Consider the following 14,555-nt stretch of genomic DNA (forward strand, 5'->3'; position numbering starts at 1 on the left):
GCTGGGCAACCAGTGGAAATATTGACACCTTAATAAAGAACATTGCTGCAAGCAGAGAGGTGGAGAATTATCAGATCTGCATTATAGAGAAAGACTCTGATTTAGCAATATGCTACTAAATTTTATTGCCATTAAAACCACTCACGTAATAAAACAGATTACCAACAAGAAGGAAGAAACCTAATGTATTCCTAATCTTCTGCAAAAATGAAATTATTATTTAGAACAAGATTTGATTTATATACTAAGGAACTTAAGCTATGCCAAAAGAGAGACATTTTTCTTCCTTTCTTTTTCTAGTCATTTATGAGATTCTAAAGACTTGATTTAAAAAGTGGATAAGAAAGCAACAGATGAATAGAAAAATAGGAGTAGCAGACAATAAACCACATAATAGGTCTAAGAAAATAAGTAAAAAAATTCTGAGATAGCATAACTGTTGATTTGATGTTATAGTCACTTTCAAGATATTTATTAAGACAGAGACTAAAAAGTGCAATCTGCCCTGTATTGTCAGCTGTTTTACATAAGGTGCTTAAAAATTAATTACATGGCAGTTCCTGAACTCCACCAAGAGGCAGAACTTCAGATCAGAACCCACAAGTTCATGTGGTTCATTGGCCAAGTAAAAACTTTGAGTTCACAGCTTGTCACAGCTTACAAAACAGTGATGGGTGGTATGAGGAATGCTGGCTTTCTTAAATCTGGATTTAGAGACCTAACATTTCCCCAATTCCTAACACAAAAGTCATATGAGCACATTCTAAAGATTGAACTTTCAAGCATGCAAAAAGTAGGGGGTTTAATAAAAAAAAATTTGACCATCTAAAATACATATAAGGTTTGCTCAACTGAACTAGTCTTTTTTAAAAGCTGTTATATACATTAAACAGTGATGGAAATAATGTAAACATGGCTGACATTAAATTGGTTTTAATTTCTCAGTTTTAAGACTGAATTAATCCTAAAACATTATAATCTTTGTATTATATGAATAAGTGGGCAAAATTAAATCATTCCTGGCTTACAGCTCTCAGTGTTCACAGGGCACAAAGTTTCTCAACAATGTAAGTGAGGCTGTTATTTCATTTAAAGACATACATAAAAATACAACCTCCATCCCTATTTTCATTTGGTCTCAAGGTGATATCTTCAAATAACATTAGCAGCTAAATACCAGGGAGGATTCGTGATCGAGTATTTTATGCGTCCAATACTATTCATACACTATTTTCCTTGATACCACCTCTTTTCTGTACCCACTAAAATCCTAAAGCTCACCTGAAAGCTCAAACACGACTGTCACTAACAACAGGACAAAAAATTCTATTTTGACTCTCTGAGCTGATGGTATTTTGCATCTTTTTATGCAAACTCTCCTCTGCTTGTTCTGGAGAATCTTGCCATTATAAACAGGTTACTAAAGGTTATAACTTACTAATAAACAGGCTAGTCAATTATACTAATTCCTATCCAGGACATTATTTTCTTTTTTTATCACAGACTATCAACTCATCAACTCCTGACCATGAAGCTAAATAAATTTTCTTGCTCCTGTTTCTCGAAACAGAGGACTCTTGCTGAAACCCATCGTCTGGAAATTACCAGGAGATAATTACTACAAGGTAATTTCCAGCCTAAATTTATGTTTAGTTTTCAAAGAAAGTCCCTGCTCAAAGCAGCAAATTCTAGTTCAAGCCCAGACTGTTTCCTGCTCTCCCCACTTCTGATGTTAAAAGATTTTAAAACTACAGTTACCCACAGGGCTGTGGCTAACACCTAACTCACTGCATGTACAGTTCCCCCACCACCCTCATCCACCTGAAGGACCTTCAACATCATTGCACCTTCTCATTCAGCAGTAAAAATTTAAAATTTACCCAAAAAATGGCATCACGACTGCAGTGCAAAATCAGAAAATTCATAACCTTCTGGGTGGGGACAAGATCGATAGCATTTATCAAGGTATAATAACTGATGAAGGTATAATCTACAATCATGGATTAAAACACTCTCATTTACTGCAGTTTGCAGATGAGAATATCTGAGTCTAAGAGTCTAACTAATGTTCTTACCCCTTCACACTCACTTGTCAATTTATATCAAATGATTGTACCTCTCTTGTCATTAGAGAGCCAGCATAGATCCAGAAATAATCCTTTTAGAGGCATTATGGCCTATTTCCATTTTTAATTTTTCTTTTTTTTTTTTCTCTTTTTTTTTTTCTTTCTTTTTCTGACTTCTTAAATCCTGGATTGACCATGGAAACTCCCCTGCACATGTGTAGCAGTTTGGACTATGTCTGTATAAAGCATCTGTACTCTTTAACCAAAGCCACACAAAATGACTACAGAGCATCACAGCCCCAGCCACTGATGGCAAAGGTTGATTGTTTTTTAAGGCTGACTTCAGCTACCTTCTGGAAACATGAAGGACTTCAACTGAACAGAGAGCACCATGGAGAACTCAAGACCAATCTGCCATTTAGGTCTAGAGGACACAAGACTGAGCCATGAAGTCAGGAACAGAATGATGAAGCGGGTGGGACCTTTCTCAAGTGGGAAATAATACCCTCTAATTTTGGTCCAGGATTTGAACTCCAGGTCTGCCAGAATCTAAGGCAAATTTACCAGGGCTAAGAAGGATAACTCCAGCTTGCATTCCCCTCTTGCATTCCCCTACCTAGCAGTAGCAGAAATCTCCCCAGCTTGTCTCATCAAACCAGCTGGCACAAGTACTTCACTCACTGACCAGGAATCAGATGATCCAGCTAGCCCTGAACAGAAACCAAGTTTCATGCTTTTTTATCTACCTATGATAAGCAAACCCCCTCAGAGGACCACAAGATGCAAATGGAAGTGCTAAATCATCTAAAAGGTCAAAAGTAGGTGAAGTTGGTAATGATTTTCAAATATCACCCTACTGACCTTAAGACTAGATTTAGATGTCCTACTCCTGTTCCCTAGAGTTTCTTTTGGTGCATGCTGACAGCAGGGGCTGAATTTCCTTCTTGTCTGTATTACTGACCAAGCACATGGTATTTCTATCTTATGATGGGCAGTCAGGCAAACACATACATGCAGATTGTGCTTAACAGGCTGGAAAGATGCTGCACTTAGCAAGATGTGTTGCAGTTCCAGTTTTTGGTGAAGCAGTGAGTACCTTCACAGGTTCCTGACATCCTGCATCCTGCAATGTCACTGTGCCAGTGGGGCTCTGGGACCCTGGGACACATTCAGAAGGTGCTCTCACACCACCATGCCCCATCCATGGACTGGCATAGCATGGGCTGCAAAACCATTTATGAGAAGCTTACAAAAATAGATTATCTTAAAAGAATGGTCCTTCCAAAATATTCCATTCTTTTTCATTTTTTTAAAAGTCCTTTGTCATTTAGAGTATTTTATTTCCCTCGGGTGTCTGTGGGAATGAGTACTGCTGTTGGCTTTTCATTTAAATGAAGTGTTTTCTATCAGGAAAATGTTACGGAGGAAAAAAAAAGGTGAAGCTTTCACAAACAAATGCACATACATACAGAAAAGACAATAAATATATAAATATCAATTAGCCAGTCCTCTCCTCAAGATCTTGCAACAGGAGTGCGACTGAACAACAGAGAAGCAGACACATTATTTCACTGGCCAAAAATCTATGCAAGAGGAATAATAGAGCATTATGCTACATGTGCTCAGAACAGACCGAAGGATTCTTAGGGAAGCAGGAGAATAAAAGCTCAGATAAGACTAAGAGTCTGGAAGGAAGCCAATGTAATACAGAGAGAAGAAAAAGGTGAAGAGCACGGAAGAAAAGAAAAGGTTCAAGTCAGCCCCTTGCGTCCACATAAATGGGCAGAGTGATGTATATCTGCATTTTATCCTTCAGAAGTGGTGGCAGGTAGAAGACCAGATTACCAGTCCCTACAGACCCCCAGGTTGGTTTTCCAGTCTGGGGCCTGGGACCACGACAAACTCTGCCTCTGGCCACACAATTGTCCTGCATTTACCATCCATAGCTCTTGATTCTAAAGCTCTGCTTAAAGGCAAAAATTAGGTTCACCTTTACCGAGCTATTATTTCAGGATGCCTAAATATAGAGGTATCCCTTCATCTGTTACAAGTTTCCTACCATCAAGCTTATAATCACAAACACAAGTCTAGAAATTTCAGCATACATAATTGGCAGAAACTCCAAAAATGGGCAATTAAAAGATACCAGAACTCAAATATCTCCCAAAGGAGAATAATTTTGTCTGATTGTCACAACCTACTGAAACATTGCAGCCCAAAGTACAAAAAATTATGAATAGCTATTAAAAATATTAATAACATGCAAAAAAAAAAAGTTTTGACTGCCAATGTTCAGGCTTGATTGCAATACTGAAAGACTATTTGAAGCACTACAAAGTATTGTTAGAATTACAACAGATTGTGAAAATATCATTTACTTAAAGAAATCTACATTATGCGCTGTAAAAATGCTCATACTCAGGCTACGGATTCCACTATTATTTCAGGAAATACCCAAATTTTTTCTCCATTCTATATTATTGCAACTCAACAATGAACATTCTACACAGCACTGCCTTTTGAACCCCTGAAGATGGATTTATGTTCACCAGACTTAAAACAACCTTTCTAATGGCCACCCATCAGATAGTCACATAGTAGGGAACTTTGAATGCCTTTGTGTGGGATCTCATTCTCATGTTGCAGCAGGTACTTAAAGAGTGAGAATCTTTTTTTTTTTCCAAAGGAATTTTGATGTCCAACTTCCTTTGAAGCCCCCCTTCTTATGTATCTTTGAAAATCTGATCTTCAGATTGTTAGCCATTTTTCCTTCCTGCTTGATATGAAAATGCCTTCTCTTCTTCCTCCTGAATGCTCAAAAATGAGGGCAGAAGCAGCTCCATAATTCTAATGTAAATGAAGTTTAGATGCTTGGAAAACACTGCTCTTTCTCCTAGTCTTCATCTATTATTTTTCATTCTAGCTGCATAAAACATCATCACGATGGGCCACAGGCTTCTGTTTCTTACTCTATGTAATCCATCAGAACTGATTTACATTCTTAAGATAAAAGTAAAGATCACTGTAGGCAGAAACTGGATGCACTTCTCTGCTTTGGAAAACAGCTTTGCTGTTCTTCTCAAATTGGTTGCTTGCAGCCTTTCCCCTCTGAAATCTATCTACCAAAGTGAGCATTGCTGTTGCAATAGCCACTAGTTGTCTGATAAAACTTAACAAATGGCAATTTTATTAGCTTCTGTTGTTATTGTTTCTTTAACTCCTTCAGTATCAACTCACCTCAGTAATTTGCTGAGAAAGGAAGATTAGAGATAAGGCACAACTATGAACATTGTGATCCCTACTTCAATCCTTTTTTTTTTTTTTTTTTTTTTTTAACAGATTTTCTTAGGCAAGTCATACAGGGCCAAAATTTTAATGGTGTCCAGTGTCTGTTTCTCCCTGCAACAGAGGGCATTTTGTGGAAAAACACTTAGAGATCACAGAAAACTGAAATACCACTGTATTTATATCATCAGCACCACCTTGGCATGCCAGGACTCATTTTTCTGAGTGCTTTTAGACAGGCATTTTAGTGTTACTCCTCTGCATTTGATCCTGGGAAATTTCTGACTGGTCAAGGTCTATAATTTCCTTGTTACTTCCCCATCACTGGTCTGAAGAACATGCTGTCTTGCCCAGAGAAGAGGAAGGAAAAAACCTAACACCATCAGAGTAACTACTTTTTATCAGCTGTGATTTTACTTTTAAATCAAAATATTAAGGAAATGGTACTTTTCCCCCTGCCACACATACATCCTGAGCTATGAAGACTGACTCATGATCTGCTATAAACTTAAAGGATAGTTTGTTCTACAGAAATCACTATCCTCTAAAAGAATCCTATAGAGAAATTGCCATGTGAGACAAAAAGTAGTAAATCTGTTTAAAAATATTTAGATACAAGGAAATAGCAGTCACCTAAAACTCCCTGGATTTCTTCAGCTGCAGTCCTTGGCCAGCACTACCTGGTCAGTCCTGCACTAGAGTAATTTTGCCCTACCAAGGTGAAACTAAGCACACAAAGAGTGATTACATAAAAGCTGCTTGCAGAAATTAAACTCAGACCCAATCACACAATTAATTCAGTGCTTTGAAAATTTACCACTAAGTGTGAAGCTATATTAGCCAATAACAGTGAGCTATCTTCCAACCACATCCTCTTGTAGAACGACATCAATAAGAGACAAGTCTGAAAGTGTGCCTTAGAGGAATTAATGAAAACTTGTTTGAAATGAGGCCATTTCATTCTGGGACAGGTTGTGGGGATTTTTTATTTTCCTCACCCTCTTCTAGTGAACATATCCTGCACTTCAGGGTATGGAAAGCTGCCGAAATCACACCCATAGTCAAATCAAATTTAACATATCTTTACAAGATATTTATAACATGCAAATACCTAGAGGCCCTGTTTCTAATTCACATGAAGGTCCCTTATGCCAGAAAAGGAGGGCTTTTCCGTATTAGTGAGAATGAGTGTGTAGCAGATTAGAAGCTGGTTTCACATATTAAATTTAACATGTGAAGGTTCAACAATCCACATCTCCACTCCGCATGCAACAAGCAAGCAAAACCACACTGCAGCATTTTCAGAAAGGAGTTTGGCAAGCTCTTACAACTGCATCCTTACAATCTGCCACTTGTGTCTCAGCAGGATTCTGCTTCAAGAATCTCAGAAAAAATAATTCTACTTCACCCTTCATTAAAATAAAATAACAAAGCCTTGCTTCATTCAGTCAATTTTTTTCTTAAGCCTGTTTAGCAGCTCAAGGAACCCAAACCAAACACTTCCTCAAGATAAAACAGATTAACAGTCAAAAATTCCACCTTCGGATTCTTAGGCATCTGCTTCACTTAGAAATTTTGTCTCTTGGCACACGTCTAATTCAGAAACTAATTACTCCATTACATTTCTTTCAAGAACTTTTTCCTTCTTTGTCACTTAAGAGCAATCAGAGACAGGCATTTTCAATTGGGAAAGTTTAGACCAGAATCGCCAAGCACAAGCTGTTTCTGGGGACACTTTTTGGAACAAGATCTGCAAACGCATGCGGAGCGCCCACGCCTGCTGCGCCCACCGCAGCCACCCAAACCTGCGGGGCTCTGTGTGCTAGGGCTTAGCAACCAGTCTGCAGTGCTGAGGAGGGTCATGTCACCTGAGGGAAAATTGCAAACAAAAGAAAACCATTTGGCTTCATCTCAGAAGGTAAACATGCATTGCAAGTTAGCGCTTTCCGGGTAGAATTCACCCCAAATGAATCAGCCCCAGCTTCAAAATTCTAGCGTCAGATAAATAAGTTACCGGGGTTTAATGCATTTTCTTCAATAAATTCTGATACCTACCTAGAAGATGGGACATGACTCCAAAATTACTTGCCACCTGAGGTCAGTGTGTGAATAGGTACAATATCCAACTCATATCCTAACACAGTAATATTAAGCACCCCACGTTTCTGAGTCTACGCCTGCACACGACAACTACTTGGAACAACAAGTCGAGCCAGATGGTGAGTGTCTTTCAGTCTTTCAAGGAGCACTCCCTACTGTTGTGCTACTAAAGAACCTTCAAGTTACAGGGCAGGTACAGAAGCTTGTGAAGTTTACAGCAAAGGCTGTCATGAGATAGAGGAATTTTAATTTGAAAGGGTTGAGCCATTTAATCCTTTACTAAAACTGGCATATAAATGAAAAATAGGATGTAAAAATATAATAATATACTTGGATATTTAAAAGGAAGAAGATTAATTTGTGGCCATTAGATATTTTTCTGCTTAAATTGCACTAACACTATAAGCACTTCATTTGTTCTTTAAAAAGCTATTTTTTTTTTCCTTAAAGCTTAATCGCAGCAATACTTTTACAGCAATAGAAAAAAGTAAATTATACCCAACTCTGGCACAAATCTGATAACCCATAAACCCTCCTCACTACAGAGGACTCCAATTAGAATGAATAACAGAGATGTTTGGGGAATTGAGGGGGGACGACATCTGTCTGATTGGCATGTGCCTTTCCCGGAAGAATGCAATGCATGTTCATAATCCTAAACAGTCTGACAGCACTAATATGACCCAGTTCCTAGGAAAAAAAGGCAGATCTTTGCTGTAACAGTTGTTTAACTATACATTGACACAGAACAGTAATACTGAAGCTGTGTGACTCTCTTTCAGTAGTGCATTAAAATCTGTGTTCACATAGCTAGCTAAATGTCACGTACAATCTTTCCTACTATTACCATAGAAATGAAAGAGTATTTTTTGCTGCTTATTATATAAACCCTTCTGTGTTTCATTTTACGTATTATTATATATGCAATATATATGTACTTTATTATTGGCAAGGCTGCTAGGTTGTTCTGCTGTTAGTATTCTATTGAGAACAAACATAACTTATCAACTGCCTGACTGCTTCTTGAAAAATACATATCAGTTTACCCCATTGAATTACTACACCTGTTTGAATTTTGGCCACTCCATCAGAGCAGCAAGCTAGCCTGAGGAAATTTCAACACTCAGCTTTATTAGCCTACTTGACACAACTTTCATAGCCTCAGGAGCTTGCAAAAAGTGAGAACGGAAAGAAATATCAGAATAGTGAGAAAGACGAAAGACTGAATTTTATAGCACAACAGCTGTAAACACAACCTTTTTTCTTTTTTCCTCTTCAATAAACTACCCCTTCAGATTTTTAATTTTTTTTTAATACATATAACCTCTGCACAAAAAGAATACAAAACTGGAATGAAAGCTATTTCTGAAACTTGATAATAGTAACTACAGATAAACACTGAACATCGGCTCTTCACACCATATTACACCACCACAGAACACCTAAAACAGTAAAACAGCTTCTCTATAGAGCTTACTGACCACAACAAAATCCAGTGCAATCTAAGGAGAAGAAAAACAAACTATGAAGCACTAAAAAAAAATGGTGGCTCACCTTCTGTGCCATTGGGTGTCATGGAGTTGTTATTTATATGGGAGTTATCAAGTTTTGGACCACTGGGAGATTCACTACTACCACTTAGTCGGCTATGTGGGCTGGCTAGATCCTGCATTTCCATAGACCTGAAAACAAGATGTAACTAGTTTTAGTGACACATTCAGCCTGGATTACAGAGGAATTACCTATATGAGACGCAGCCTGCTATTAACCAGCATCCTGAAAACACTTGGTAAAAAATGAACAGCTTCTCCCAACTCGATCTTCTCCTGTGCTAAACTCCTTTTGTAGCCCCGAGCATGACTGACCAGATACTGAAACAATTTTTGCATATTCTAGGAGAATAGAATTAAGATACGAAGTACTGTACTTTAAACATTCACACCACACTGTATTTTTAAGATACACACAAAGGCAGAATCACCACTATATGAAGACAGATATTCTCTTAACAACAAATTAACACTCTTTTTTCAAGATTTACCACTCAGTGGCAATATAATGGGCCTCCAAACCAAATAAAACACTTTGAGCAATTGTGGAAACCTATCATCTACTGACAGGGAATGAGATATTCCTGATGTATGTGTTTACTCTGGCAAACTACTTAATTGTTCCTCTGTTTCCGTTGAAGCAAATGCAGCATTAAAACATTATTATGTCTGCTCACTTGTTTGCTTTGTGGATTACATAAAGCGTGCCCAATTGAAAAGGGATATGACCAACATACAGTGAATCCATACAGGCGTTAGTCTGCCTTAGCACTCTGCCGTATCTCAGCAGCTGTCACTTAGACAAAATAAAGAAGAGAGCAATTCAGATTCAAAGTAAAATTTAAACGCTTATGCAGCACACAAGAAGATGAATATTTCCAATCTGTGTTGTTAACAGCCTTATATAAAAAAGCCAACAGCCATCACTACCATCACATATCTCTTGGTTGATGTTGGGGAAGCTTATGATCAAAGTGCCCCATCCTTCTGTTTCCTTATACCTAAAACTTTTGATAATGTTCTTTAATGTGCTCAAAGTAATAGCTCCCAGTAGAAATTTCATAGATTACTGTGCCTCAAAGGCATTTAAACCAATAATTTTTCTGCTTAAAATAAATGCTTAGACTCGTTTAAAGACTATTAAAATTATATAAAAAAAGTCCTCCTACAGTAATGATACAAATATCCTTAAGCATAAGTGCCACTGTAGCTGTGAAGTTTTCACATTTTAGCTGAGATATTACCACAAGTTCTAACTCAAAGCTTTCATTTTTGTATTTCATTACCTAAACCAATCTACACATAAAAAAGGGCAGAATGAGTTTGAAAAGCCAGTACCTAACATAAAGTCAAACAATTTACAGAAAAAGTGTACATGCTTATAACTCACAGATTTGGCTGCATGCACGTAAAAGCGATGCTCCAGCACTTACTCATCTGCTTCATACGGAAGACAAGAGTAAATATTTACCTATCAGCTGAAGTTAAAAAAATAAATAAAAAGGCTTGCAGAAAAATAGAAATTTTCGATCAAATCCTTACCTGCAGCTTGAGGAAGCAGCAACATCTGAACCGGTTTGGGACTTTTGCACCTGTAAACCAGGGAAACAAACAGAAGCCTCTATTACCCTGCTTTAGTATGAGGCCTTAATTTAAAGGAAGGCTATCACTGCAGATGACAATTCTGTCCTTTAAACCCAAAAGGAGAGGAGGAGGGCGCGGTGGCCGTGAAATGCATATTGTCTTTAAATTGAAGGCTCAACTGTTGTTTCCTCGGCAGGTCTCTCCCTCCTCCCTGCACAGGGGGACGGCGGCCAAGTGACAGGATAGTGATTCATCAGGGGCCCATGACAGCTGCAGAGGGGCTCACTCCTCCCACGGCACGGCCACGCACCCCGCCAAGGTAACCCCGCCGCCAAGGGCAGCCGGAGCCTCCGCAGCCTCTCCCGCCCCGAGCCCCCCAGCATCTTCCACCCCTCTCGCCTCTTGATATCACCGGCTGGGGCACCTCTCCCTCCCTCCCTCTCTCTCTCCCCTTCCCCTTAACTCTTGACAGATTCTTGCCCTCATCACGTTGGCTTTCCTCTTCCTCTGCTCTTCACCACCCTTTCTTCGTGCCTGGGCAGTGGGGAACCTGCAAGTCAGCTCACCCCAAAGGCCAGGAGCAAAGCAAGCTGGAAAGGCTGACACTATTTTTTTTGGGGGGGGAGGATAGGAAGGGGCAGGTCTACCTAGTGTAAAGATCTCCAATATATGACCAACGGTATTACACAACTTCTCCAAAACCCATTTCCAGCTAGGGCTATTGAAATAAAAACTCCACGCATTATTGCACAAGGTCTTACTTGTAAAAATTCCAGTCACTAATGAGAATTCGGATAAAATTACTTAAAAGAACACTTCTGGCTAAATAAAATAGGAGGAAGTTGTAGCATTTACTTCTGAGGTCACTCATCGAGAAAAGAAATTTGGTTCCACTGGGAAGCCCGGCAATAATTTTCTAGTTTAATAAAATGACTTCTTTTATAACTCAGGTGAGCAATAGATTTTCATATCCTATTAGAAAAATACTCTTGCTTTGCTAACAGACTCTTCCCTGTAGTTGTCAACAGATGATAAAATTCAGGTGAAGATACATTGCTGGACACTGTTAGTGTAAAAGCAAAAAAAAAAAAAAGCTTCTCCAGGCAAGGTATATAACTTCTTAATGTCTGCATGGAGAATCCTTCATGTGCATTTCCATTCAACCTGAACTGACATCTCTTAAATGATTACAGAATAAAGACAAGAGAGATGAGGCATTTTAAGTGCCATAAAAATCATCCAAGCAAAACCTACTTATGCACTCGTAGGATTTTTTTTATTATTATTTATTTATATTTATAATTTTTTTTGTTATTTTTAATCATGAGCAGAATTGCTACTAGCAAAAGTAAACAACTGCTAGGGGCAGACAGGCAATGTAAAACATTACAAATGATGTCAAGAAGCATGCAATAATGCATGCTGAAAAACATTAATCTTTTTATAACTGGGTACTCAAAGTACTGCATAATGTGCTTTTCAATACATCATTGCACGCCAAATCAAATAGACAAGCAGATACATTCAAATCTGTGCATTTTGTTTTAAGGTTTTTTTCCAGTTCTTTACCCCAGAAACTGCAGCAGAGTGCCTTAGGATATGTTTCTGCTGTTGCTTCTAAACACCTGGAAAAAATTATAGGTGAGAACTAAGTTTGCTTGCAGAGCTATCTTCACCCCCTCTTGCACAGGATCTTTTAAAACATATCTTTCATAATAGAAAAAACTTCCTTCTTCAAATAGATGCTTCAACTAGCTGACCTTTCCCAAAGTGCCCTATAGTATTATTCATACTTCATTAAACTCTAAAATACAACTAAACCTCACTATTTTATTTACCCACTATTTTATTTACCCAAATTATATCTACATATATGTGCATGTGTGTGTGTAGTGAGAGAGACTGCATTTAAGAATTCATGGGAGGGGGAGGGGGGAAAAAAAAAAATCCACCTCATTCATAGTGAGTTAAATATATACCTTATATGTCCTCTAACACTCTATGATTTGTGAAAGTTCATATCCACAATCTTCATTTTCATTAGACATACTTTAGATATATTCCTTTGTGTCTCAAGGATTATTTAAACCATGTGTTGCACGTTACCATATTTAAAAATGACTCTTTAATCAAAATAACTTTAAAACAACTAATCCTCACTTAGGCTGGTCAGCTGAATCCACAGAGTGGTCCAGGAAAAATAAATCTACTCTCAAGAATGCGAATGCAGACAACAATTAGACACAGATGTGAGTGAAATTAGTTACAGTTTACAAAATGCTACACTTCACATGCTTTCAGTTTTTTATGTGTAGTACAAAATTACAACATAGTAACAAACCACACTTATGAGGACCAGTTCCTAGAATAAAAACATTTCTGGGTGGCGTGTGCTTACACTCATATAGTCTTCCATTTTGCCAACAGATTTCTGGATAATTGAAGTTCTGCGACACAACTCACATATCAAAAAAAAAAAACAAAAAAAAAAAAACAAAAGAAAGGGGGGAAAAATATATATATACGTATAATGCAACAGCTTTACCCACCCAGCCAAAGGGGTCCATTAAAAATAAAATAAAGTAAAATAAAATAAAATTTAAAAATATCTAAAAGAGAAGAGCTGTCACTCACACGTCAGACTCAGCACCCTGAGAAAACTAGAAATGCCTTATATGCTAAATGACATACACATTCTCCTTAGTAGCTCCAAAATATTACCGTGTATCATTTGATTGTTTGAGGTAACTTTCACATCTCTCTCTTTACTGTGGGGTTGCAGATCTGGGCACTGTTTAGTACATGGCAAGAAAAAGGGGACAATGATAGTGAAGCTACTTAGAATTCATCCATTTAAGAATCTTAAATCAGTAACATCAAATTCTGATTAGTTAATGAGGTCTTTTAAGTTTGCCTTTTTTCTAATTAAATTTATAATTCTTCACAGATGTAGGTTTTGTTGATGTTCAATTTGTCTCTCTCATTTTGTTAAACCTCACATAGTACTCCACCAATCCATTGAATAGCCACATTAAATCTGTTAATACCATGCTCTTCAACCCCAGAAATTATTTCCAGAAGGCAAACTTGCTTTGAGAGATCATCAAACAAGACTTAAGGTACACATTTTATCACATTTTCCCTACCACAGAGCTCAGGATGCGGAGGAAAATTCATGACTTTTGCACTGTTTATTATACTTTGCTAAATTACAAATCAAAAGCATCTGACAGAAGATCATGTATGAAGCCAAAAAGTTAATAATGTTCTGTGAAAAGTAAACTGTAAATGGGAAGGGATTCCAAATTTCAGCAGCACAGAGAAAATAAAATGTAGGTACTTGTCTAAATTACAGGTTTTCCACAGTATTTCTGCTTGCTAGGAGCAATTTTTTTTCCTTTTTTTTTTTTTTTTTTTTTCAACTGGCTATAATTTAAAACATTTTTCCAGCTGAAAAGAAATTTTCTAAGTGAAAATAAGAAGTTAACCCAGAAAACTAGAGCCCTAGAGCCACCACACACGCTTTTTCTTAAAGCACAGTTCTACTTTAAAGAAGCAAGTTTCAAAAACAATGGCAGTTTTCAAATCACAGTGTTCCTCCTTGGGAGGGGGAATCTGTCAGTTTTAAAGGAGGTGAGGGGTGAGGGCAGAAGAGGACTTTTCCCCCAGCAGCACTCTCTGCCTCCTTAAAAGCGCAGAGCAAGAAGTATCTACAGACATAATGGCTTCAGCAGCAAAAAGGTTGCAAAACTAAAATGCAAATTGGCTCCAAAAAGGCACCTTGCTGGCAGCACTTGAGACTGGGTAATACTTTCACTCTTCCAATAATCATATTGCTGGGCTCTAAGTGAAGAGGTAGGGCTTTTTCACTAGATACTTATATCAAAGACAAATTGCACTTATTAAACCAGGAGCAGGTAATTATAGCTATTTCATTTTTAACGAGTAGTTTAAATTCTTTTAAAAGTGT

General features: G+C 37.7%; 1 protein-coding gene across 5 annotated transcripts in view; it reads right to left on the minus strand.

The window, feature by feature from the left end:
• Positions 1–14,555, minus strand: part of EYA1 (EYA transcriptional coactivator and phosphatase 1) — a 151,831-nt gene that overhangs the window by 73,725 nt on the left and 63,551 nt on the right. For 4 of the 5 annotated variants that reach the window (XM_071737769.1, XM_071737768.1, XM_071737767.1 and 1 more), the window contains exons 2-4: positions 10,544–10,593; positions 9,006–9,133; positions 7,151–7,219 (exon numbers count right to left, since the gene is read on the minus strand). In XM_071737769.1, the coding sequence (XP_071593870.1) occupies positions 7,151–7,219; positions 9,006–9,133; positions 10,544–10,593 (247 nt within the window). The remainder of the gene's footprint in view (positions 1–7,150; positions 7,220–9,005; positions 9,134–10,543; positions 10,594–14,555) is intronic. The other variant, XM_071737770.1, reaches the window with a different exon arrangement.

Source organism: Heliangelus exortis, chromosome 2 (assembly GCF_036169615.1).
Source record: "Heliangelus exortis chromosome 2, bHelExo1.hap1, whole genome shotgun sequence".
NCBI classification, from domain to species: domain Eukaryota; kingdom Metazoa; phylum Chordata; class Aves; order Apodiformes; family Trochilidae; genus Heliangelus; species Heliangelus exortis.